This window comes from Haliotis rufescens, unplaced genomic scaffold (genome assembly GCF_023055435.1).
Source record: "Haliotis rufescens isolate VD_foot unplaced genomic scaffold, xgHalRufe1.0.p SCAF_8, whole genome shotgun sequence".
Taxonomy (NCBI): domain Eukaryota; kingdom Metazoa; phylum Mollusca; class Gastropoda; order Lepetellida; family Haliotidae; genus Haliotis; species Haliotis rufescens.
Window position 1 is genome coordinate 6,767,271 of NW_025964372.1, and position 27,293 is coordinate 6,794,563.

The 27,293-nt window shown below is 44.8% G+C and overlaps 1 protein-coding gene across 3 annotated transcripts in view; it reads right to left on the bottom strand.

Annotated features, from left to right (window-relative positions):
• Window positions 1-8,991: 8,991 nt before the first annotated feature.
• The window catches only part of LOC124148980 (Golgi-associated plant pathogenesis-related protein 1-like), an 82,928-nt gene continuing 64,626 nt past the window's right edge, over window positions 8,992-27,293 (bottom strand). For all 3 annotated transcript variants that reach the window (XM_046520294.2, XM_046520291.2, XM_046520293.2), the window contains exons 3-4: window positions 13,874-13,996; window positions 8,992-10,896 (exon numbers count right to left, since the gene is read on the bottom strand). In XM_046520294.2, the coding sequence (XP_046376250.1) occupies window positions 10,730-10,896; window positions 13,874-13,996 (290 nt within the window). In that variant the 3' untranslated portion in view covers window positions 8,992-10,729. The remainder of the gene's footprint in view (window positions 10,897-13,873; window positions 13,997-27,293) is intronic.

A 27,293-nucleotide genomic window follows, 5' to 3' on the forward strand; every position in this document is an offset into this window, starting at 1 on the left:
TGGAACGTTTTGCACCATTAAATTATTGCGAGTGGGTAACAACATCCTACGGAGGCCTTTTAGGGCAATTTGTTTTTTTCTTGTAATTTCTAGATACTAAGTTGAAATTCCAAGGTACTAAGTTGAAATTTCAAGATACTAAAAGAAATTTCAAGATACTAACAGAAATTTCAAGATACTAAGTTGAAATTTCAAGATCCTTATGTTGAAATTTCAACTAGTATCTTGAAATTTCAATAAAAAAATATGAAAATACCCCAAATGGCCCTAAAAGGCTTCTGTCATATCCTTAACTGCATGTGGAAAGTTTTGTGACTCCTTGGAAATGATATTGCCAAAGATGAAAGTTGCTTTTTTATTTTTTGTGAGTAGGAAGCAGTGGGATGAAAAGTTAGCTCAGTTTCAGTGTGTGTGTTTTAACTACAGATGGATGTGTTGTAGGTGAAAAGTAAGGTTGGAGTAGCTGTTTAACTGACAGATAGTTTCTATAATAACTCAGTGTTATGTAAGGACACTGAGGTGATGTCGAAGGTAAGGGAACTTTCCTGATTAAACTATTGTCACAATGGGTAATAAGGGAACCAGTCTGTTTCAAGGGCTCTTACATCCACCCACAAAGTACTCCGTGTAAGAATATTATTGTAGAATATTATTGGACTGTTTATACCCCCAAGTTACGAAACCATTTACCATCAACCACACCAGCATATTTCGACTGTTAATGCCGTTTGTTACTAATTAGTAACAGGAAACAAGCATGAGTCCAACTTTTTATCCGTGGTAGCCTCACAAACTGTTGAGAGTTTAACGCAGATCCTCACTCTTGGAGGTTTTCTATGTAATTTACATTCGGACATGGTTTTCAACGTTACCAAATACGACAAACATCAAAAAGAAGAATTAGCTACAGTATACACTTATATCTTTGTATATGGCTGTTATTCCCCTATATATCTTATCCTTTCTTCGTCTTTACCTCTTTGTATGATAGTATTACGTCTGAAAATATTCTCGGGTCTGACGTCCAACCCTTCGGTCACATATGACCGTAATTCGTAATTCTTAGTTGGACCTTTTAGCATTTCATCTCCATTCATGGAGCCATTTGTACACAATGTTCCCCACCCCTTCTTCCCGAGGCAAGGGAGTTAGGCTGGAATTCCCGAGTTTGGGCTGGACTAACATATCTATGCAGTCCAAACAAAATCGTGTAACTAAATCAACATCTGGCTCGTAAACTGCTGTGCAGATTTCGACCGATTGGAGGATTTGCAAAGCATATGTACCGTCAACTTGGCACCAACAGACTGATATTATCCAAATCTTTTCATGTTTTGGTCAAGATACTCAAGTGATTTGATTCACTTCGCGAAGTAAGACCCGTTATATCACAATATAGAATTTGATTATCGATCAGATCGTCTTGATTCGCACCACCATTTTGTCTGAAGCAAATGCAAGTTATATGAGAGGTGGAATCTGATTGGTCAATAGGAGGGGCATAACTCATATCATAACCAATGGGAGCTACCATCGAGTCCAGAAATTCCAGCCTAATTCGGCATGGGTGGAAACCGGACTTTTACTGTCAGTGAACTTTGCCTCGGGAAGATGGTTACTGTACACAGGTGCAGGCCTTTGGGTGACACATCTGTTAACGCTGAAATTCTTTCAAGATAAACAATGCCTCTGAAGACTCTGGATGCCCCTTTAAAGTAGGACTATTGTGTGTAAAGTTAATACAGGATTTGCCTAACATTTGTGTTTTATAAAGAAGATATTCAGCCGTCAAGAACATATTGTCTAGGTCATGACAGATCCGGATGTAAACATGCCAAACCTGAACGGATGTACTTCCGACTTTGGTTTGGCTGTACTCCATGATCAGCATCCGGGTGACATCGTCGTTGTATTCCTCGTCGCGAGGACTTGAGGTATTCATTTCCGACGATGGCTGTTTGTGACTTCTTTGGATTTCTCATATTAGTGTTTACGCGCCCTCTGCGCCCTCTTGCTTATTCTGACCCCATGAAGACTCTGTCCTTCTGCATACACGTTTATGTTGGGTCAGATTTGTTTGTTTGTTTTTTGTTTAACGCCGCACTCAGCAATATTCCAGCTATATGACGGCGGTCTGTAAATAATCGAGCCTGGAACAGACAATCCAGTGATTGAGATCATGAGCATCGATCCACGCAATTGTGATACGATGACATGCATCAACCAAGTCAGCGAGCCTGACCCCGTTCGTCGCCTCTTATGACAAGCATAGTCGTCTTTTACAGCAAGCATGGGTTGCTGAAGACCTATTCTACCCCGGGTCTTTACGGGTCTGTTGGGTCAAACGACATTCCACTTTGCATTGGGTGTGTCAGACGTTACATAACAATTGGCTGGCCATGGAAGTACATAAACAAATATAATCACACCTCCGGGGTTCATCGGAACCGTTGCGTTTACAGTTCTCTGAGGCGTTTGTCTTACGAGAGTGATCACCTCGACTGGAACCCACACGGAGTATGTTCAAAATCTAGCCATGTCTCTATCCGCCTTTAAGAATGGTATACCTGGAACAGGGACTGGGTGTTCGGTGTTTTTGTGCTCCCGTGGAGTACGTTTGGAATTGTCGTGTTTTATTCCTGAAGTATCATTGCCAAAGTTTATCGTCGCCTACCGGAGTCTCTCGGTACAGAGTTTGTCCAAATCCTGACTTGTATTGATATCCTCCGATGGCACTGTTGCCTCCTGGTGACTTCTGCGGATCTTGTGTGTCTTAAGGCCGCACTCAGCAATAGTCCAGCTATATGACATGCATCAAACAAGTCAGCGAGTCTGACCACCCGACCCCTTTATAGTCGCCTCTTACGACAAGCAGTCACCATTTGGGACAAGCACGAGTTGCTGAAGAGCTATTCTAACCCGGATCTTCACGGGTCAACCTTGCGATGGGCAAGAACATACATCAGTGGTTTGTTCACATTTGTTGTTGTGGTGTTTACTTACAGTAATCATGTGTTAATTTATACTGCCCCCTACCGGCCGTTTCGTGAAGCTATGACCTCTCCTCTGCCACGCCTACTACGGATGGAACCGCAGGACGGAGATGTTAAATGATTTTCCAGTGTCAGATTTAACGTCTCACGGTGACGTCCAATTTTCTTCCCGTTTGACGTCATTTCTTGAGTCGATGTACGTGAACATCGAGATGGTGTGCGGACCACCCGGTCCATTGAGCCACCTCACACGGCGAGCATAGCTTGCCGGGGACCTTTTCTAACCACGAATGACCACGGGGAGACAGATAGGTGGATGTTAAGATCATCGAGGGATTGTAAGCCATTTAACGAGGGTGTCCGGCACATGAATGTTTCGATTAACTAAGAATAGTGAGTGAATCGAGTGAGTTCACGTTGTTGAACCTTTAGCCAGCAATGTTCAAGCTGTAAAACGTTTGGTCCCAGTGAGGATCCGTGTTACACTGGTTTGCAGCAGCCCATGTTTGTTGTAAGAGGCGACCAACGGGATGGGGTGGTTAGGCTCCCTAACTGGGTTGATGCATGTCATCGTATCCTGATTGCGTAGATCGATGCTCATGATGTTAATAACCGAATTGTCTATCCAGACTCAATTATTTACAGACTGCCTTCACAAAGCTGGAATATTGCTGAGTGCGGCGTTAAACAACAAACATAACAATTTTTGCGTCATGTTAGAGATTTTACGAACGCTTTAGTAACAATAAAGAATGTGGTAAAACGAAGCAATAATCTTGTTATATCACGACGACCTGTATGTAGTTGACTGGGCCAGGCAAACCAGCGGTTGATATTATGAGCACCTATCAACCAAGCCAACGAGACTAACCACCCGATCCGTCTTAGTCACCTTGAACGACAAGTATAACGTTCCCGGGACTGGTGGGGACCAATTCTATCCCGGAAAACCCCCACGTAGTGAAAAAGAATAAGGAGTATTTGTTTCAAAGTTGCTTTATCAAAACTAAGCTGACGTTCCCCTGTTCTTTTTTTTTTATTAATATAAGCATGACCATTCATTTGTGCGAATTTAGCAACTACGGGAAGCGCTCGTTAAATCTCCAACAATCATTCAGTCAGAGAAATATCCATTTTGCTTGGGACTATCATCAATCTCATTGAAATCAGATCTTAGTTCTCGCAACCGCTAAACAAAGATCTGAAGACATCCCATTAGGGGTCACGTCAGAACGACCTTTCATCCGACCAATCAGAGCGTCGCTTACCAGATTATGAAAGTGACAGTCGGAATGTGATTTCTAATCATGCAACCTCGAAAACTTTAACACGGGTTATTCCGAACGATAGTTACGGGTTTAACGACTGAATCCACACAATCTAAATTAGCCATGCCAGAATGTTCTTTTGTTCAGGTTTCAAATTTGTAATCGAGAATTTGTCAAAATATGTTTCGAAACGTAGTCGCCAATTTGAAATTAGTGCCGTAAAGCACGAGAAAGCTTCTTTCTGATTGTTCATTCCATTGGTCGGTCAAAGTTCGCGCAAGGTCGGTCTGACGCGACCCGTAATGGGATGTCCTCAGTTCTTTGTTTAGCGGTAGCGAGAACTAAAATCTGATTTTAATCGAGTCATCGAGTTTTGATGACGTGGTTACAATCCGGCTGATGATCGACAGTCTATATTGAGCTGTGTGTGCAGTGTGAGCAGTGTGTGCAGTGTGTGCTGTGTGAGCAGTGTGAGCTGTGTGTGCAGTGTGTGCTGTGTGAGCTGTGTGTGCAGTGTGTGCTGTGTGAGCAGTGTGTGCTGTGTGAGCTGTGTGTGCAGTGTGTGCTGTGTGAGCAGTGTGTGCTGTGTGAGCAGTGTGAGCAGTGTGTGCAGTGTACGAACTGAGAGAAAAAATCGTGTTGTATTTAAAGGGCTACTGACCAAATTCACTGCTAAAATTAACCGATCGCAGTCACCTGACAACCGATTCTTCTCGATTGTAACCACGTGATCAAAACTCAATGATGATGTTTATCGCTTGCAAAATGCATATTTCACTCCTACTCTCTTCGGGGGAGCAGATTTCTGTAAAACACCACATTTGATCGTTTTGATGAGGTTTCACTATGCAACGGCAAAATGAAAATGACAGATGGAGAGCCATGGGAATTCTGGAATCCGGTACCTCGCAGCGTGATGTCGCAAGTCATTTCAACAACGAGAGGAACGCCATATGGTATTTATGGCGACGTGATCAACCACCACCACCACGTCAGGTGCCTTCCCCGTATTGGCCGTCTCCCGGGAACCACTCATCGGCAAGACATATGCATTAGAGCTACGCATCTCCAACACAGGTTCCAGACAGCAACTCTCTCAGCCGACCCGTGAAGATCCGGGTTAGAATAGGTCTTCAGCAACCCATGCTTGTCGTAACAGGCGACTATGCTTGTCGTGAGAGGCGACTAACGGGATCGGGTGGTCAGGTTTGCTGACTTGGTTGGTGCATGTAATCGTATCGCAATTGCGTAGATCGATGTTCATGACGTCCATGATTGTCTCGTCCAGACTCGATTATTTACAGACCCCCGTCATATAGCAGGAATATTGCGGAGCGCGGCATTAAACAACAAACAAACAAACAAAAACAAACAAACAAACATATAGATTGGAACTACGCATCTTCAACACAGGTTCCAGACAGCAAATCACAGTCCGTACCATACCGGGCAACAGAGTCGTACCTGCGGGAACCGTCCTGGTGATATCTACGCATCTAGGGCATCCGTGCGAGGCGCCCAGCCAGAAGGCCAATCCTGACGGCAGAATGTCAACGTCAACGTCCCCGTCCCTAGTGATGCAGACAACACCTACGGTAGTCAGCACGTCAGGGGAGAAGGATCATCTGAACTGACGAGTTATATTACAGCATGACACGTGTATACAGGCGTCGAGATTCCTGAAGGCGATCGCCCTGGGGATGGTGGCGTTATGATTTGGAATGGAATAACCGCTCCAGGAAGGTTCAAATGATTGTGATTGATGGAAATTTAATTTACCGGGATGAGATTTCTGCAAACGGCAATTTTACCGTTTTTGCAAAAACCATGTAATAACATTCCGGCACAATAACACCACAATGATGTTGGAGCTGTGCAGCAGTATCTGAACAATGTGTATCCCTGACCTGCAAAATGTCAAGTCATCAATCGAACATACCTAGCATGGAACTCGCAGTAACTATCTTACCATTCCTTAGATGTGGGAGTGGGTGATGTCAGGCACAAGGTGGATACACACCCTACTGCCTGTGTGGTGTTTGTTTGTTTGTTTGACGCCGCACTCAGCAATGTTCCAGCAATTTGACGGCGGTCTGTATATAATCGTGTCTGAACCAGACAATCCAGTGATTGATCACTAGCATCCATCTACGTAACTAGGGTGACATGCATCAACCAAGTCAACGAGCCTGACTACCCAATCCCGTTAGTCGCCTCTTACGACAAGCACAGTCGCCTTTTACGGCAAGCATGGAAGAAGACCTATTCTACCCCAGATCCTCACGGGTCTTCCTTGAAGTGGGGCAAGAACATATATTAGTGGTTTGTTCACATTTAATGTTGTTGCGGTGTTTACCAATAGTTTACCCCCTATCGGCCGTTTCGCGAAGCTTTGACCTCTTTCTTCCCGCCACGCCTAATATACGGATGGACCTTTTACGACACAGTCGCCTTTAACGGCAAACATGGGTTGCTGAAGATGCAGGTCCCCGTGTAGCTCCCTCTACGAACTGCTGCTTGTTATCCTACCTTCAGACGTTGTTCTCTAATTTCAACCACGGCAGTAAATACAGGTTTCTTACCCGATTCTATTTGTGCCGCAATAGCCTTTACATTTCAATACATCTACCTTTGGAGTTACTTGATTTAGTGGCGTGTGAGTGAGTATGGTTTTAAGCCGCTTTTAGCAATATTCCAGCAATATCACGTCAGGGGATAGGATTCACACATTGAACCCATGTTAGGCACCGAAGCCAAGTCGTTGACATGACGAGGGACCGCTTGAACAACTAGTCTACCCCACAGACCCTAGCGGCGTGTGTATATGCATATATGTATTTCATGTCTACGAATCTTTTCATGTTTTTAATCAGGTTATTTGATGCACTTCGCGAAGTATGACCCGTTTTATTACAATATAGATTTTGATTATCGATAGGATGGTTTTGACTGGGCGCGGCAAATTTGTTTGAAGCAAATGCAAGTGATATGAGAGGTGGAATCCGATTCGGCTTGTCCCGGAATGACACGAGTTGGTCACGAATGAGAAGGAACATAACGAGTAACGGTTACGGAAAAGGGCGAGGGGTGGCGAATGAACGAGTAAGAGCCACTGGTGGTGCTACGATCAAGCCCAGAAAGTCCTGCCCAGTTCGGCAAGGGTGGAAGCTGGACTTGAACATGGGAATACGTTCAATGATTATGTTTTTGTTTGTTTGTTGTTTAACGCCGCACTCAGCATTATTCCAGCTATGTGACGGCGGTCTGTAAATAATCGTGTCTGAACCAGACAATCCAGTGATTGACATCATGAGCATCGATCCACGCCTTTGGAATACGATGACATGCATCAACCATGTCAGTGAGCATGACCACCCTTACCCGTTGGTCTTACAACAGGCATAATCGCCGTTTACGACAAGAATGGGTTGCTGAAGACCCATTCTACCCCGGATCTTGACGGGTCAACGTTAGATGAAGACAAAGCATGTTAAATAAGGAATGTTTAATGGATAGTAAACACATGATCACAGACAAAACTAGAGAAACTCAAGGAAGGGAGGTAACTCTATTAACACTCTTCCCAGTCCATATAAGATGCGCAGTCGTGACTTATTATGGAACATACAAACGTATTTCAAACTTAATAAATATACATCGTTCTTGTCATTCGACTAGTATGATAAAGAGAAGTTTCAAAGTGTATGGTCGTTTTGAGGCAGAGAATCGACTGCCTATGCGAAAATGAGAACCAGCGGAATCGGTGTAAGTGTTCTAAATTAAAACTCTAACCTTCAAAGATACGTTTTCATTCACACCGGTCTCAGATCATCCTCGATCATCCGGGATAGTATACCCATTCGTCACCAAAGTTTCGTTTAGGAAGTGACAACATCTAAATATCTCTTATTACAAAACCTAGCGTCAAAACGAAGCTATGTGAGCGAATTGCTCAAGGTAACGTAATGGACAATCGAGGGTGCAAGTAGATATGATTTTTATTAATTAGGAATCTCATTTGCATTCTTTATTTCAGATACAGTTAGTACGAACCATACTTTCAATGGACTTAGGCTGTCCTTAACAGCTTTTTGCCCTATTTAACAAATAAAGTAGGACTTCATTAATCCGGACGATTGTCTTTATACACCATCTGAATATATCCGAACATATATAAAATATAATATAGTTCCATTCTCTTTCGCAACAATTTGCACGTGAAGGGTTTTTGGAGAAACTGTCCAGCTGAACGAGATTCTTCACATTTTAGTAAACAACCGTAAATCAAATATAAGACACGCCATGTTACACTTAGATGCTTAAAGTTCCACGACGAAAAAGCATAGGCATTGCATATGTTGTGAAAAATACAATTAAAAGTTTAAAATACCTCTCACGTCTAAAATGAGACCCCACCTGTCACAAAACGTCAAATTGACCGTTGTCTCGCCCCGCATGTGGCTGCACGTGCAGCACGTACGCGTCAGCTTCAATCGCAGGTGTCGTCTCAGTTAGGTGTAATTGACACGCGCATTTTAGGCTCGTGCGTTGCACTATATTTGAGTGAGTGAGTGAGTGAATGAGTTGGGTTTAACGCCGCTTTTAACAGTATTCCAGTTATATCGCAGCGTGTCAGCTTAATGTGGGAGGAAAGCCAGAAGTGATGCAGGTCTCAGACGTTTACCACTTCGGTGAAACCCACGAGCACGGGTATGGTGCTGACAAACCTAGAAACATAATCGGGGCGAACCGGGATTCGAACCCACAAACAGAGGTTTCTGGCGTGCCAAGGGGACGCAACTCTGCACAGCGAATCGCGGCGCCTTAGACGACTGTGCCACCCGTGCCCCCCACAATATTTGAAGTGCATGCACACGTTAAATGACTGAAATGGCCATGAATCGACATTTCTCACTCTTATATTCATCAGCAAGAAAATACTCATGATAATGTGTTATGAACAAGATGAAGGTCAATTTCACATTTGCTTAAATTTGATAAAAATAATTCGCAAAACCGAAATGGACGGCTTTTAACTCGTTCCAGTTGAATTAGTGCAGATATTTTGTGCTGGTGAACAAACTTGATGCAGATCAAGCAATTCTCTCTCTCTGCGCGCGATGTCACGCTATATCAGTTAAAAGAGTTATTCCATTTCTAGTGAGTGAGTAAGTGAGTGAGATGGGTTTAACGCCGATTTTAACAGTATTCCAGTTATATCACGGCGTGTCAGCTTAATGTGGGAGGAAAGCTCGAAGTGATGCAGGTCTCAGACGTTTACCACTTCGGTGAAACCCACGGGTATGGTGCTGACAAACCTAGAAACATAATCGGGCCGAACCGGGATTATATTGCATTACTAACTTCCTTTCATTCAAGTATATTTCACTTTAAAATTGCCTGGGTTATACCCATGAATGCATGTGTCTGTTGCCAAATGGTCGGACTGTATGTCCCTATACACTTGTGTTCCTGTTCTGAAATCATTATGTCCTTATTTATAAATCCGAACCAGGTTGTACTCAAGAAACCTATTTGTCGACCTGAGTTTCAAATCTTAACATGCGAACACACGACTCAAAACAGGAATTCAGTATCGCGGTGACCTTGTCAGTGAATACTTTGTCAAATCTCACCCCTTGACGTCATACTGGTAACCATTCGATCTGTCCTAATTCAAGGTCAAGGTCAAGGTCACCTGCAAATCGAAAATCGAAAACAGGTATAGGGACATCGAGTTTATGTCCTTAAACCAGTCCTTCAGTAAAGTCCAGAGTAGTTCCAGATTACCGTCTAACTTGAATAAAAAGATCTGGAGTAAAATATTCACAGTTTGCCTTTTTGTCAATGTTTATCAACCCTAGCCAAGTCAAAATCAAAATGACCAATTGCACAAATACATATGACTAAGCTGTGTACGATGCGAAATTAAGAAATAAATTAAAATATGATTATTCACAATAACAAAGAAATTAGTAATTCTAGTTTGCATTCCAATGGCACTTGGGCGTCCTTGACAAGGATAGTGCCATCAAAATACTTTCACTGACCCACTCAATATCCTTCTCTCTGATTGAGAGGAACAGCCATTCATTAATGTATAACAAATCGGTTCGCAGAAAATTGCCGTCCCAATTTCCCGTTTTACGGTATTAGCTATCCGTTGCTATGGTAACACACTCCCATGATGCCCATATCCGGTGTGACCAACCACGACCGGTAAGGCAGGCTTTTGTGCCGCCATTTTGTTCACAACACTTTGTAAATCAGTCGGCTAGCTACAAGGCAGAAGTGGAGCGCGTTTGGATCTTAACAGCGTGATGAGAATGGTTGACTCGAATTCCACAAAAGTCTTCATCGTGTCAGAGACGGACGCCACAGTTAAACGTCCACATCAGCGATTCTGTCACTTGAAAGACCAGCCTGTCGTCCCCATTAATTGCCGCTATTTCTCCAGCCTAATCGGTGTCATTGTGGCGGAAGTACATTTTTGCGAAATTCTCCTGGCATATTGTTATTCCCCGCTGGTCGGTACTGGGTCACCACGACATATCGATCTTGACCTTTCACCTTGGATATTCCTACGCCAACTTCTGAAGTGGACCTCCAAATCATTTGGGTGAAATTCATTGCACCTGAGGAGGAAAGTAGATGCAATTATTTTTTCTCCAAGGAAGAACACTTCCACTCAAAATATAATATTTCATAAAATGATACATCACAAATTTATTATTTGGTCTCTGGTTATAATTCATATTTAGCTGGTCCATCGCAAACCGTTTCATTTCCGACATATCGGAAACTACAAGCCCCGTGCAGCTCAAACACTGATGAATGACCCAAGCTGTGGTGTCTCTAAAAAGCGTACTCACAGAATTCTGATCCGGTTTTAAATAATGACCGCGGCAAACATATTGAAAATGCCATTTTCACCAATTACTGTAGAATATCGAATTTGATATGCAACCAGTATGTTACGAACGGAATCATTTCGACATCTGCTCTCAAAACTGTAGCATTATTTAACTGAAAAACGTTTGTTTTATTATCATAGCAGTGTTCTTTCCAAGGTGAAACACATGGTAAGGGGTAGCCTATCTATCGTTCTCTCGTCAAGCCGAAGACTATGGTTCGATTCCCCACATGGGTACATTACGTGACGCTTCTTGAGTTCTTCCGCCGTCATTTGGTTAGGGTGTTGCTACAAGCGGCATAAAACACGTCTCACCCACTGCAGCCCGTCGTCTAGAGTTTGACCATGCTTTCTGAAGCTCTATGTGGCTTTGTTATGAGAACGTGCAAATATTTTGTTGGAGTTAACCAACATTTTTCGACATCTGCTCTCAAACCTGTAGCATAATTTAGCTGAAAAAACGTTGTTGTTTTTTTATCCTAGCAGTGTTCTTTCCAAGGTTCGCGCACAAAATTTTGATCTGTCTTAAACATTGCTGTCAAATTTAAAATGTATTTTTTGCCCATAGCTCAGGCATATCTGCATGTATCATTATTACGTGATATTCGGTAATTATGTGGATGACTAACAATAACACATGTTGTATTTTGCTGTGTATTGTAATACTTGTTTATTTAATCTTTGACCTTTTCTTACAGCAGCGGCTGCCATTTGTGCCGTGATGGCCCTGGTGAACATTGGCCCTTGGCATAACCAGCTACTCATCTATAAATGTGTAATTTATTGAAATTGTTTTTTGATCGTCTTATTACTAGGGTCCCCTCATATTTCTGTTGCTTATCTTCTTTTCAATTGTACAACATTAAAACTGTATGTTGTATTCCAGGAAACGGGGCGGTGGGGTAGCCTAGGGGTTAAAGCGTTCGCTCTTTACGCCAAAGTCCCGGGTTCGAATCCTCAACAGGGGTACAATATGTGAAGCCCATTTCTGTTGTCCGCCGTCAGGATATTCCTGGAATGTTGCTAAAAGCGGCGTAAAACCGTTCTCATTTACTCACTATTCCAGGAAACTTAAGAAGCTTGTGAGTTATATCTTAAATGTCACACTTATCCACTGCCCAATACAGTGAGTTAAATCTCATATGTCACACTTATCCACTGCCCAATACAGTGAGTTAAATCTCATATGTCACACTTATCCCCTGCCCAATACAGTGAGTTATATCTCATATGTCACACTTATCCACTGCCCAATACAGTGAGTTAAATCTCATATGTCACACTTATCCACTGCCCAATACAGTGAGTTATATCTCATATGTCACACTTATCCACTGCCCAATACAGTGAGTTATATCTCATATGTCACACTTATCCACTGCCCAATACAATGAGTTATATCTCATATGTCACACTTATCCACTGCCCAATACAGTGAGTTATATCTCATATGTCACACTTATCCACTGCCCAATACAGTGAGTTAAATCTCATATGTCACACTTATCCACTGCCCAATACAGTGAGTTAAATCTCATATGTCACACTTATCCACTGCCCAATACAGTGAGTTAAATCTCATATGTCACACTTATCCACTGCCCAATACAGTGAGTTAAATCTCATATGTCACACTTATCCCCTGCCCAATACAGTGAGTTATATCTCATATGTCACACTTATCCACTGCCCAATACAGTGAGTTAAATCTCATATGTCACACTTATCCACTGCCCAATACAGTGAGTTATATCTCATATGTCACACTTATCCACTGCCCAATACAGTGAGTTATATCTCATATGTCACACTTATTCACTGCCCAATACAGTGAGTTATATCTTAAATGTCACACTAATCCACTGCCCAATACAGTGAGTTAAATCTCATATGTCACACTTATCCACTGCCCAATACAGTGAGTTATATCTCATATGTCACACTTATTCACTGCCCAATACAGTGAGTTATATCTTAAATGTCACACTTATCCACTGCCCAATACAGTGAGTTATATCTCATATGTCACACTTATCCACTGCCCAATACAGTGAGTTATATCTCATATGTCACACTTATCCACTGCCCAATACAGTGAGTTATATCTCATATGTCACACTTATCCACTGCCCAATACAGTGAGTTATATCTCATATGTCACACTTATTCACTGCCCAATACAGTGAGTTATATCTCATATGTCACACTTATCCACTGCCCAATACAGTGAGTTATTGAATTACGTTTGACGCAGCTTTGAACAGTATTTCATTATATCAAGGTTAAATGTAGGAGGCAACACGAAGGGATACCTTATACGTTTACCCGCGAGCACGGGTGTGGTGCTGACAAACCTAGAAACATAATCAGGGCGAACGAGGATTCGAACCGACGATCATAGGTTCCTGGTGTGTCCAAAGGACGCAACTCTGCGTAGCAAATGGACTTGACACATGTACCAATGCGGGGAAACGAACCCAGGCCTTAGGCGTGTCGGGCGAATGTTCTAAGCCCCTCCCCCTTCCCGATAGAACATGCAAATGATGTTTGTACTTGTTCCTTCAGATCCCACGACGAGTAATTTTGATAAGCCGGTTCACATGATGCTTTCATACAGAATATTTGTCAGATCAACCATGGTATGGAATATGATTTAATTGTAGTTATTCCCTTGAATATGTTTAAGACAGTGTTCTCACCTTTCCGCCATCTTGGACTCGAGTAGTCATATTTAGCACACTCCTTGTACCACTGTTTGGAGACCTCTTCTCCGACGGGATCCTTGCCGTTCAGGTCCAGAAAGATGATGTTCTCTCCCACGCCTACAACAAAGAACACAGATACATCTCTTTATTATACCCCCATGTCGGAATGACGAGGTCTGATTGGTCCAGGTGATCTTGATAAAATACTATGTATCCCTTCCTGAGGGAAATACATATCTGAAAGGGAGAATAAATCCAGTATAACCCGCCACGAAGAAAACAGGCTGCACATGGATTTGTCTACGGGAAAATAAATCCTTTATACCCCGCTACGAAGCAGACAATCGCACGCTTTTTCAAAGAGAGAGAGAGAGAGAGGGAGAGAGAGAGAGAGAGAGGGGGGTGGGGTGGGGGGGGGGGGGGGGGGGGGGGGGGTGAATGTTGTTTTACGCCGATATTATGTTATCTATATCTCGTCTGAACAACGATCCATGGTGTCGGGGCACGATGACCCATAACCAGGTCATATTACTTGCAAACCACTCGATCCTCACTCTAATAGGCTCTAACGAACAAGAGTGGCAGTTCGGGGCCTATTCTACTGCAGAAATCCCATGGGTTCACAATCTTGATAACAACTTGATAAATCGTCGATCGATACCAATCCATTCGTAATGGAATAAAACCTACCATTGCATAATAATGAAATACTCCCCACACGCAACATGACATGCAAACCACTTGTACATGACCAGATTAGCGCCTCTGGCCTTTTTACTATCGCGTGCTAGAGTCTCACAAACCTTACCTTTCTGGTGTGAGCAATGGCACCCGATCACGCATAGCATCACCAGTCTAAATATACCATCGCAGACCCCGCCAATAATTACTGTATGTCCATATTCCATCGATTGAGATGCCAGTCATTTCACAAGGCTCGTGTTGATTTAGTTTTTGATGGGCCAACGTCCATTATCTACTCGGGCAGCTCTTGGGGAAGTGTCTTGTAAGTCTGACCAATTTGTTAAATGAAATGTCCAAATATGGTTTGTTTCCAGCATAGGATTTCGATGTCTATGTGTCGCTTGGAACTGGTTAGAGTGAAACCATTATCAGGATCTGGAAGAAAGTTCCTTAGAACCAGAGCCAAATGTCTGAGAAGATCTGCAAAATATATTTCTGATTTGTGTTTATAACTAAGGCGTTTTTTTTGTGTCAACGGTGTTCATTTTTACTATATCTGTTCAGCCAGATATATATTTGATGTTACCTTGGCCGGAAGATTTATTTGAAACACATGGTAAGGGGTAGCCTATCTATCGTTCTCTCGTCAAGCCGAAGACTATGGTTCGATTCCCCACATGGGTACATTACGTGACGCTTCTTGAGTCCTTCTGCCGTCATTTGGTTAGGGTGTTGTTACAAGCGGCATAAAACACGACTCACCCACTGCAGCCCGTCGTCTAGAGTTTGACCATGCTTTCTGAAGCTCTATGTGGCTTTGTTATGAGAACGTGCAAATGTATTGTTGGAGTTAACCCCATAACGATTATTTCTAACAGACTTAGCCAAGTCAGCATTTGGCCGCACCTTGAGCCGTTCAGTGTTAAGATGGAACGGTACATACATTCAAGTGCATTATGCATGCATAACACTTACCGTAACCAAACTAAGTTGCTCACCCCTGAATCCCTAATACCAATGAAAGTTCTCTACAAAGTTTGTTTGTTTGTTTGTTGTTTAACGCCGCGCTCAACAATATTCCAGCTATATGACGTCTATATATTCGGCCCAATCAAGTCTGTTAGAGAAGTCGAGGGCGACTGCAAGTTCATGATATGAGTGGTCCACGGGCGGCCCAGTCGACTAAGGCGCCGCAATTCGCAGTGCAGAGTTGCGTCCCCTAGGCACTCCAGAAACCTTTGATCATGGGTTCGAATCCCGGTTCGCCCCGATTATGTTTCTAGGTTTCTCAGCACGATACCCGTCCTCTAGGGTTCCGCCAAAGTGGTAAACGTCTGAAACCTGCATCACTTCGGGATTTCATCCCACAGTAAGCTGACATGATGTGATGTAACTGGAAAACTGTTAAATCGGCGTTAAAACCAACTCACTCACTTGTAACACGAGTACCCTTCTATTAGAAAACATGTACAGTCAGAATAACTAATATTACTATTGAACAGGGGAACTGTTCAGTGCCGAGTTTAGAAACATCCGTTTTAGACCATAAAACAGCCCTATCGTGTCAAATTCAAAGAATTAAAACCGGTGAGGTGAAATGGGTTTTAACGTCGCGTCCAAGATTATTGCACTTATATAGCGACGTGCATGTACGTGTGTGTGTTTGTGTGGCTGCTTGTACTAGTCCGGACTGATGCCGATTTATAGTGCTACTTCACTGAGATACTATGCCGCAGTTTAACATGAATACCCCACTCAGACACAGTATACTGACTCCGAGCCGACCAGTCCTTGTTTTAGCCCCTTAATGCCGAGCGCCAGACAGGGTAACAACATGTACCATCTTTTAACGTCTTTTGGTTTGACGCGGTCGGGGATTGAACCCCGGACCTTCCGCTCTCCGGGCGGACGCTCTACCTCTAGACCACGGAGGCGGTCTAATTAAAACAGACATAACTTGTCTGCTAGCTGAGAACTTACGATCTGTCTAGCAATGTATGGTTACAGACATTACAACGTCACAGTTTCGCCGACTACAATGTCTGGAATTGGTCGCAACCAGAAACCAGACCAAAGAGCGTAGTTCCTCTGTGAGCTCAAGGAGCAGGTTGAGACGTTCTGGGCAATAGCTGCCCCACTTTAACATGTTCGTATTAACCTCACAGCTCCTTAGAACACCCAGTCTCGCCCAGCGCCGATAAACCTGGCGTCTATTTCATTTGATATATCCCATGGTGGTTGTCATTTGACCCCTCAAGACATCTCCTTTGATTCAAGGAACTTCCTTCCACGCTTTTAAGCCGCATATTTTCCACGGAAACAGGGTCCATTTCGAGACATCTTCAAGAACAAAATAGAATATAAGTTGTTTTTCCAGGAAATTGAAAAAGAAATATAATGCACATGTTTTGATGTTCAAGGAGAATTCATTCGGAAACCCATTAAGGCCGTTGATTTGATATCCCCTTATTACCTAAAACAACTTAAGCAGTTTTTCTTTGTTTTGCAAAAGCCCATAATAGCTTTCGTCACGAGTGGAGTCATGACAATAACGCATGCAAAAAACTAATATTGATGACCACATGTACTTTTAGTTTTGAATTTATAATTCGATAATGCCTCACATAATCGAAATACAGAGTGAACCTTCAACTTTGATAAATACAAAAAACAATTGTTATGGTACGATTTTGTCTCCCGTTTCTAAAAATAGGTTCGTACCAGCAGCAAAGCACAAGAAATCGCAACAGAATACCACTTCGTGATGCCAAAGAAGAATTCTGAAATTTAATAGGATTGACAAGAATTTTGGGGAAGGATTGGGTAAAAAAGCGGATACTATTATTACAAAACGCGTTTGAAATTCGATGCCCAATTCGTATCTAAGCCACTACATCATCGCCCTTGCAAGTAAGGTCACAATGACCTTGTAATGCGCTACATTCTGATCGTAGCATCGAGTATCGTCCCAAAGGCCTTCTCAGCCCCAGTGCATATCCACAGCTATATCAACCATGCCCACCACAATCCAATTAATCTAAAGCATTACTATCAAACATCAACCGAATGACATAAAATATGACGACCGTCAAAAGCTAATGTATGTCTTTTGTGCATGACTTTGATTGTAGCTGAGATATTTGCACTGAATCCCTTTCTCAACAGCCATGCAAACAAAGAGTTCGGCCTATCAATAAGCCCGTGTTTATCTATGTACTCTGTAATTATCGATGTCTATGACTGATGAAAGGAACAACGTTCACAATCCATCATTATTACTTTATTGATGAGGGTTGTAGTGTCCTGATAGCTATTCTGTTGTAGCGAGACGCTCTTCTGTTGTAGCGAGACGTTCTCCTCTTGTAGCGAATTGTTGTTCTGGTGTAGCGTGACGTTCTTCTGTTGAAGCGACATGTTGTTCTGTTGTAGCGAGACGATGTTCTGTAGTGTAGTGCCTGGTGTGTAGTGCCTGGTGTGTAGTGCCTGGTGTGTAATGCCTGGTGTGTAGTGCCTGGTGTGTAGTTCCTGGTGTGTAGTGCCTGGTGTGTAGTTCCTGGTGTGTTGTGCCTTGTGTGTAGTTCCTGGTGTGTAGTGCCTGGTGTGTAGTGCCTGGTCTGTAGTGTCTGGTGTGTAGTGCCTGGTGTGCAGTGTCTGGTGTTTAGTCCCTGGTGTGTAGTGTCTGGCGTGTAGACCCTGGTATGTAGTGCCTGGTGTGTAGTTCCTGGTGTGTAGTGTCTGATGTGTAGTGTCTGGTGTGTAGTGTCCTTTGTGTAGTGTCTGATGTGTACTATCTGGGTTGTAGTGACTGGTGTGTAGTGCCTGGTGTGTAGTGCTTGGTGTGTAGTGCCTGGTGTGTAGTCCCTGTTGTGTAGTGTCTGGTGTGTCTGGTGTGTAGTGCCTGGTGTGTAGTCCATGGTGTGTAGTTCTTGGTGTTTAGTATCTGGTGTGTAGTGCCGGGTGTGTAGTGCCTGGTGTGTAGTGCCTGGTGTGTAGTGCCTGGTGTGTCGTGTCTGGTGTGTAGTGCCTGGTGTGCAGTGCCTGTTGTGTAGTGTCTGATGTGTAGTGTCTGGTGTGTAGTGTCTGGTATGTAGTCCCTGGTGTGTAGTGCCTGGTGTGCAGTACCTGGTGTGTATTGTCGGATGTGAAGTGTCGGATGTGTAGTGCCTGGTGCGTAGTGCCTGGTGTGTAGTGCCTGGTGTGTAGTGCCTGGTATGTAGTGCCTGGTGTGTAGTGCCTTGTGTTTAGTGCCTGGTGTGTAATGCCTGGTGTTTCTGGTGTGTAGTGTCTGGTGTGTAGTGTTGGGTGTTTCTGGTGTGTAGTGCCTGGTGTGTAGTGCCTTGTATGTAGTGCCTGGTGTGTAGTGCCTTGTGTTTAGTGCCTGGTGTGTAATGCCTGGTGTTTCTGGTGTGTATTGTCTTGTGTGTAGTGTCGGGTTTGTAGTGTTGGGTGTTTCAGTGTGAAGTGCCTGGTGTGTAGTGTCTGGTGTGTAGTGTCTGGTGTGTAGTGCCTGTTGTGTAGTGTCTGGTGTGTAGTGTCTGGTGTGTGGTGTCTGGTGTGTAGTATCTGGTGTGTAGTGTCTGGTGTGTAGTGCCTTGTGTTTAGTGCCTGTTGTGTAGTGTCTGATGTGTAGTGTCTGGTGTATAGTGCTTGTTGTGTAGTGTCTGGTGTGTAGTGTCTGGTGTGTAGTGGCTGGTGTGAAGTGCCTGGTGTGTAGTGTCTGGTGTCTAGTGTCTGGTGAGTGGTGCCTGTTGTATAGTGTCTGGTGTGTAGTGCCTGTTGTGTACTATCTGGGTGGTAGTGTCTGGTGTGTGGTGTCTGGTGTGTAGTGCATGGTGTATAGTGCCTGGTGTTTAGTGCCTGGTGTGTAGTGCCTGGTGTGTAGTGCCTGGTGTGTAGTCACTGGTGTGTAGTGCCTCGTGTGTAGTGCCTGGTGTGTAGTGCCCGGTGTGCAGTGCCTTGTGTTTAGTGCCTGGTGTGTAGTGCCTGGTGTGTAGTGCCTTGTGTTTAGTGCCTGGTGTGTAATGCCTGGTGTGTCTGGTGTGTAGTGTGTGGTGTGTAGTGTCGGGTGATTCTGGTGTGTGGTGTCTGGTGTGTAGTGTCTTGTGTGTAGTGTCGGGTTTGTAGTGTCGGGTGTTTCAGTGTGAAGTACCTGGTGTGTAGTGTCTGGTGTGTAGTGTCTGGTGTGTAGTGCCTGTTGTGTAGTGTCAGGTGTGTAGTGTCTGGTGTGTGGTGTCTGGTGTGTAGTGTCTGGTGTGTAGTGTCTGGTGTGTAGTGCCTGGTGTTTAGTGCCTGTCGTGTAGTGTCTGATGTGTAGTGTCTGGTGTATAGTGCCTGTTGTGTAGTGTCTGGTGTGTAGTGTCTGGTGTGTAGTGGCTGGTGTGAAGTGCCTGGTGTGTAGTGTCTGGTGTGTAGTGTCTGGTGTGTGGTGCTTGTTGTATAGTGCCTGGTGTGTAGTGCCTTGTGTTTAGTGCCTGGTGTGTCTGGTGTGTAGTGTCGGGTGATTCTCGTGTGTAGTGTCTGGTATGTGGTGTCTACTGTGTAGTGTCGGGTTTGTAGTGTCGGGTGTTTCAGTGTGAAGTGCCTGGTGTTTAGTGTCTGGTGTGTAGTGTCTGGTGTGTAGTGCCTGTTGTGTAGTGTCTGGTATATAGTGTCTGGTGTGTGGCGTCTGGTGTGTAGTGTCTGGTGTGTAGTGTCTGGTGTGTAGTGCCTGGTGTTTAGTGCCTGTCGTGTAGTGTCTGATGTGTAGTGTCTGGTGTATAGTGCCTGGTGTGTAGTGTCTGGTGTGTAGTGTCTGCTGGTAGTGTCTGCTGTGAAGTGCCTGGTGTGTAGTGTCTGCAGTGTAGTGTCTGGTGTGTGGTGCCTGTTGTATAGTGTCTGGTGTGTAGTGTCTGGGTTGTAGTGTCTGGTGTGTGGTGTGTAGTGTCTGATGTCTAGTGTCTGGTGTATAGTGCCTGTTGTGTAGTGTCTGGTGTGTAGTGTTTGGTGTGTAGTGTCTGGTGTGAAGTGCCTGGTGTGTAGTGTCTGGTGTGTAGTGTCTGATGTGTAGTGTCTGATCTATAGTGTCTGGTGTGTAGTGGCTAGTGTGAAGTGCCTGGTGTGTAGTGTCTGGTGTGTAGTGTCTGGTGTGTGGTGTCTGGTGTGTAGTGTCTGATGTGTAGTGTCTGATCTATAGTGTCTGGTGTGTCTGGTGTGTAGTGCCTGTCGTGTAGTGTCTGATGTGTAGTGTCTGGTGTGTAGTGTTTGGTGTGTAGTGTCTGATGTGTAGTGCCTGGTGTTTAGTGCCTGTCGTGTAGTGTCTGATGTGTAGTGTCTGGTGTATAGTGCCTGTTGTGTAGTGTCTGGTGTGTAGTGTCTGGCGTGTAGTGGCTGGTGTGAAGTGCCTGGTGTGTAGTGTCTGATGTATAGTGTCTGGTGTGTAGTGGCTGGTGTGAAGTGCCTGGTGTGTAGTGTCTGGTGTGCAGTGGCTGGTGTGAAGTGCCTGGTGTGTAGTGTCTGATGTGTAGTGTCTGGGTTGTAGTGGTGTCTGATGTGTAGTGTCTAGTGTGTAGTCCATGGTGTGTGGTGTCTGATGTGTAGTGCCTGGTGTGCAGTGTCTGATGTGTAGTGTCTGGTGTGTGGTGTCTGGTGTGTAGTGCCTGGTGTGTAGTGTCTGGTGTGTAGTGCCTGGTGTGTAGTGTCTGATGTGTAGTGTCTGGTGTATAGTGCCTGTTGTGTAGTGTCTAGTGTGTAGTGTCTGGTGTGTAGTGGCTGGTGTGAAGTGCCTGGTGTGTAGTGTCTGGTGTCTAGTGTCTGGTGTGTGGTGCCTGTTGTATAGTGTCTGGTGTGTAGTGCCTGTTGTGTACTATCTGGGTGGTAGTGTCTGGTGTGTAGTGTCTGGTGTGTAGTGCATGGTGTATAGTGCCTGGTGTGTAGTGCCTGGTGTGTAGTGCCTGGTGTGTAGTGCCTGGTGTGTAGTCCCTGGTGTGTAGTGCCTCGTGTGTAGTGCCTGGTGTGTAGTGCCCGGTGTGTAGTGCCTTGTGTTAAGTGCCTGGTGTGTAGTGCCTGGTGTGTAGTGCCTTGTGTTTAGTGCCTAGTGTGTAATGCCTGGTGTGTCTGGTGTGTAGTGTCTCGTGTGTAGTGTGTGGTGTGTAGTGTCGGGTGATTCTGGTGTGTGGTGTCTGGTGTGTAGTGTTGGGTGTTTCTGGTGTGTAGTGCCTGGTGTGTAGTGCCTTGTATGTAGTGCCTGGTGTGTAGTGCCTTGTGTTTAGTGCCTGGTGTGTAATGCCTGGTGTTTCTGGTGTGTATTGTCTTGTGTGTAGTGTCGGGTTTGTAGTGTTGGGTGTTTCAGTGTGAAGTGCCTGGTGTGTAGTGTCTGGTGTGTAGTGTCTGGTGTGTAGTGCCTGTTGTGTAGTGTCTGGTGTGTAGTGTCTGGGTTGTAGTGTCTGGTGTGTGGTGTGTAGTGTCTGATGTGTAGTGTCTGGTGTATAGTGCCTGTTGTGTAGTGTCTGGTGTGTAGTGTTTGGTGTGTAGTGTCTGGTGTGAAGTGCCTGGTGTGTAGTGTCTGGTGTGTAGTGTCTGTTGTATAGTGTCTGGTGTGTAGTGTCTGGGTTGTAGTGTCTGGTGTGTGGTGTGTAGTGTCTGATGTGTAGTGTCTGGTGTATAGTGCCTGTTGTGTAGTGTCTGGTGTGTAGTGTTTGGTGTGTAGTGTCTGGTGTGAAGTGCCTGGTGTGTAGTGTCTGGTGTGTAGTGTCTGGTGTGTAGTGTCTGGTGTGTGGTGTCTGGTGTGTAGTGTCTGATGTGTAGTGTCTGGTGTGTAGTGTCTGGTGTGTAGTGCCTGGTGTTTAGTGCCTGTCGTGTAGTGTCTGATGTGTAGTGTCTGGTGTATAGTGCCTGTTGTGTAGTGTCTGGTGTGTAGTGGCTGGTGTGAAGTGCCTGGTGTGTAGTGTCTGATGTGTAGTGTCTGGTGTGTAGTGGCTGGTGTGAAGTGCCTGGTGTGTAGTGTCTGGTGTGTAGTGTCTGGTGTGAAGTGCCTGGTGTGTAGTGTCTGATGTGTAGTGTCTGGGTTGTAGTGGTGTCTGATGTGTAGTGTCTAGTGTGTAGTCCCTGGTATGTGGTGTCTGATGTGTAGTGCCTGGTGTGCAGTGTCTGATGTGTAGTGTCTGGTGTGTGGTGTCTGGTGTGTTGTGTCTGGTGTGTAGTGCCTGGTGTTTAGTGTCTGGGTTGTAGTGCCTGGTGTGTAGTGTCTGGTGTGTAGTGCCTGGTGTGTAGTGTCTGATGTGTAGTGTCCTGTGTGTAGTGCCTTGTGTGTAGTGTCCTGTGTGAAGTGTCTGGTGTGTAGTGTCTGATCTGTAGTGTCTGGTGTGTAGTGCCTGGTGTGTAGTGTCTGGTGTGTGGTGTCTGGTGTGTAGTGTCTAGTGTGAAGTGCCTGGTGTGTATTGTCTGGTGTGTAGTGTCTGGGTTGTAGTGTCTGGTGTGTGGTGTCTGGTGTGTAGTGTCTGATGTGTAGTGTCTGGTGTATAGTGCCTGTTGTGTAGTGTCTGGTGTGTAGTGTCTGGTGTGTAGTGTCTGGTGTGTAGTGCCTGTTGTGTAGTGTCTGGTGTGTAGTGTCTGATCTGTAGTGTCTGGTGTGTAGTGCCTGGTGTGTAGTGTCTGGTGTGTAGTGTGTAGTGCTTGGTGTGTAGTGTCTGGTGTGTAGTGCCTTGTGTGTAGTGCCTGTTGTGTAGTGTCTGGTGTGTAGTGTCTGATGTGTAGTGTCTGGTGTGTAGTGTCTGGTGTGTAGTGCCTGGTGTTTAGTGCCTGTCGTGTAGTGTCTGATGTGTAGTGTCTGGTGTATAGTGCCTGTTGTGTAGTGTCTGGTGTGTAGTGGCTGGTGTGAAGTGCCTGGTGTGTAGTGTCTGATGTGTAGTGTCTGGTGTGTAGTGGCTGGTGTGAAGTGCCTGGTGTGTAGTGTCTGGTGTGTAGTGTCTGGTGTGAAGTGCCTGGTGTGTAGTGTCTGATGTGTAGTGTCTGGGTTGTAGTGGTGTCTGATGTGTAGTGTCTAGTGTGTAGTCCCTGGTATGTGGTGTCTGATGTGTAGTGCCTGGTGTGCAGTGTCTGATGTGTAGTGTCTGGTGTGTGGTGTCTGGTGTGTTGTGTCTGGTGTGTAGTGCCTGGTGTTTAGTGTCTGGGTTGTAGTGCCTGGTGTGTAGTGTCTGGTGTGTAGTGCCTGGTGTGTAGTGTCTGATGTGTAGTGTCCTGTGTGTAGTGCCTTGTGTGTAGTGTCCTGTGTGAAGTGTCTGGTGTGTAGTGTCTGATCTGTAGTGTCTGGTGTGTAGTGCCTGGTGTGTAGTGTCTGGTGTGTGGTGTCTGGTGTGTAGTGTCTAGTGTGAAGTGCCTGGTGTGTATTGTCTGGTGTGTAGTGTCTGGGTTGTAGTGTCTGGTGTGTGGTGTCTGGTGTGTAGTGTCTGATGTGTAGTGTCTGGTGTATAGTGCCTGTTGTGTAGTGTCTGGTGTGTAGTGTCTGGTGTGTAGTGTCTGGTGTGTAGTGCCTGTTGTGTAGTGTCTGGTGTGTAGTGTCTGATCTGTAGTGTCTGGTGTGTAGTGCCTGGTGTGTAGTGTCTGGTGTGTAGTGTGTAGTGCTTGGTGTGTAGTGTCTGGTGTGGAGTGCCTTGTGTGTAGTGCCTGTTGTGTAGTGTCTGATGTGAAGTGTCGGGTGTCTCAGTGTGTACTGTCTAGTGTGTCGTGCCTGGTGTGTAGTGTCTAGTGTGGAGTGCCTGGTGTGTAGTGCCTGGTGTGTAGTGCCTGGTTTGCAGTGCCTGGTGTGTAGTGTCTGATGTGTAGTGCCTGGTGTGCAGTGTCTGGTGTGTAGTGTCTAGTGTGTAGTCCCTGGTGTGTGGTGTCTGATGTGTAGTGCCTGGTGTGCAGTGTCTGATGTGTATTGTCTGGTGTGTGGTGTCTGGTGTGTCGTGTCTGATGTGTACTATCAGGGTTGTAGTGGTGTCTGATGTGTAGTGTCTATTGTGTAGTCCCTGGTGTGAGGTGTCTGATGTGTAGTACCTGATGTCTACTATCTGGGTTGTAGTGGTGTCTGATTCGTAGTGTCTAGTGTGTAGTGCCTGGTGTGCAGTGTCTGATGTGTATTGTCTGGTGTGTGGTGTCTGGTGTGTAGTGTCTGATGTGTACTATCTGGGTTGTAGTGGTGTCTGATGTGTAGTGTCTAGTGTGTAGTGCCTGGTGTAACTTAAGTCGCCTCTGTCGCATGCCGAGATCTGTAACAGTTACAGAGTGGTGAACGTGGCGTAAACTCAAAACACAAACAACCATAACCCATTCTACAATCATACTAACATTGCATCATAATTGTCATAATCTGGACTTTGATCCCCTGGTATGCACAAGGGGAATATGAACCAAACCGAGTTTGAAATATTCACTAGGATGGTTGCCAATGCAGACGCCATTTTGAATGTAGCTGACATCGCACGGTCAGCGACAAAACATTGACTAATGCCTATACTTGAAGTATATTTATTTATTACACATGCGGGATCTGAAAGTCCCGAGATATGATGACACCAACGTCATGTCCATGTATTTTTGTACGTTGTCAACAAATATTTCGCAATGCACAAGGTGAAGACTCGAATCTCGTGTACATCTATTTATAACCCAGCGCGTTCACTCTTCAAAGTTAACTGTGGGTTTGTTTTGCGTCAGCTTAAATCAGCATGCCCCGAGGTATTGATTATTTTTCCAAAGGTCTTCATGTACGGGGATATATTTTTCCAGATGTAGATTCATCCAATGTTTCGATCTCAAGTAAAATGCCACGAATATTCTCATTACGTTCAATGTGCCGTATGGAAATTTAAAAATACAATCAATCAAATGTCCCACGTCGGTGCAACGGTGATGCGAGGTGAATCGGGATGGCATGAGACTGTTTAAGGAACATGTACTAAGGTTTATTGGATCTTGGTCTTGATGAATCTTGTAGGAGAAAACTTAGCACGAAAACCTCGTTTCTCTCTCCTGTCTGTCACGACCCCGCTTTGATTATCGCAGTTTAGTGGGTTTGACTGATAGATGGGATGTGTGTCAGATGAACTGATGCGTCAGGGATGCGTATGTCTGATTAGGTATTGGGTCAGGGATGCGAATGAATGAATGAATGAATGAATGAATGTAAGGTGAGGTGATGCGTCAGGGATGCGAATGAATGAATGAATGAATGAATGAATGTAAGGTGAGGTGATACGTCAGGGATGCGTATATCAGTTGATTTGTCAACCTAGATCAAACTAAACAATGGTATCGGAAAGACGCTTAAAGTTCGACCGAGTGTTCAGGCGTGAGTGACAGCCTAATGTAAGAGTGAGTGCATTATGTAAGAGTTGATTCGTAACGTAAGATCGAATGCCTAATGTAAGAGTGGGTGCCTAAAGTAAGAGTAAGTGTCCAACTTAAAAGTGGGTGCCTTACGTAAGATTGAGTGTCTTGAGTAAGAGTAAGTGTCCAACTTAAGAGTGGGTGCCTTACGTAAGAATGAGCGCCTAAAGTAAGAATAAGTGTCCAACTTAAGAGTGGGTGCCTTACGTAAGAATGAGCGCCTAAAGTAAGAGTAAGTGTCCAACTTAAGAGTGGGTGCCTTACGTAAGAGTGAATATCTAACGTAAGAGTAAGTGTCCAACCTAATGGGGCCGTCACACCATGACGTTCTGGTCAGCGTTCTATGACGTTTGAGGAAACGTTGGTAGTCGCCCATGGTCGCTGGGAAAGCGCCAGAAGAGCGTTGTGTGAACGCTAGTGAACGTCGGTGATCGCCGGGAATCGGCGGAGAACGCTGGTCCGGAAAAAAAAGTTTTGAACATGCACAAAAGTTCTCACTGAGACCAGCGTTCTTCAACGTTTAATTTTAAACGCTGAAGAACGTTTAAGAACGTTCGTGGAACGTTTTACTAACGTTCGCCGAGCGTTGCACGCGTTCGGCTATCGTTAGTCAGTCGTTACTCTAGCGTTACTTGGTTGTTACTAATCGTTTGCTTTGCATTGAACGACTCACTGGCGACCTGTCAACGACCGCTGAACGGTCCCCTAGCGCACGCAGCGCACGCAGACGCTATTCTGTCGTTATTCACACGTTAGTCACACGCTCAACACGCTCGTCTAACGTTGACAAATCGTTCGTCGCACGCCAGTGGCACGTTAGCACACGCTAATGGTTTTCAGGGGGATCTTACTTGGCCGCTGTTACACGCTTCTCGTGCGTTAGACACACGCTAGTCATGCGTTAGGCACACGTTAATCACACGCCAGATGTGTCATCCTCATTCTAGAACGCTCAAAAATTGAACGATTGAAATGTTCAGAGAACGTTGATCAGAACGTCATGGTGTGACGGCCCCTTAAGAGTGGGTGCCTTACGTAAGAATGAGCGCCTAAAGTAGGAGTAAGTGTCCAACTTAAGAGTGGGCGCCTAACGTAAGAATGAGTGTCCAACTTAAGAGTGGGTGTCTGACGTAAGAGTGAATGTCTAACGTAAGAATGAGTGCCTAAAGTAAGACTATTAATGAGTGCCAGTCTCATACAGATCAGATCTTAGTGCTACACGAAGATCAAAGGAAATCCTATAACAGAAAGATCTTTTATCCGAGCAATCAGAGCATCGCTTACCAGATTGCGAAGTGAATTCCAGATGTGTTTTTTAATCATGCAACCTCGAGAAGGTGAACATGTGGCATTCCGAGCGACGGTTACTGGCTGTTATGGGATA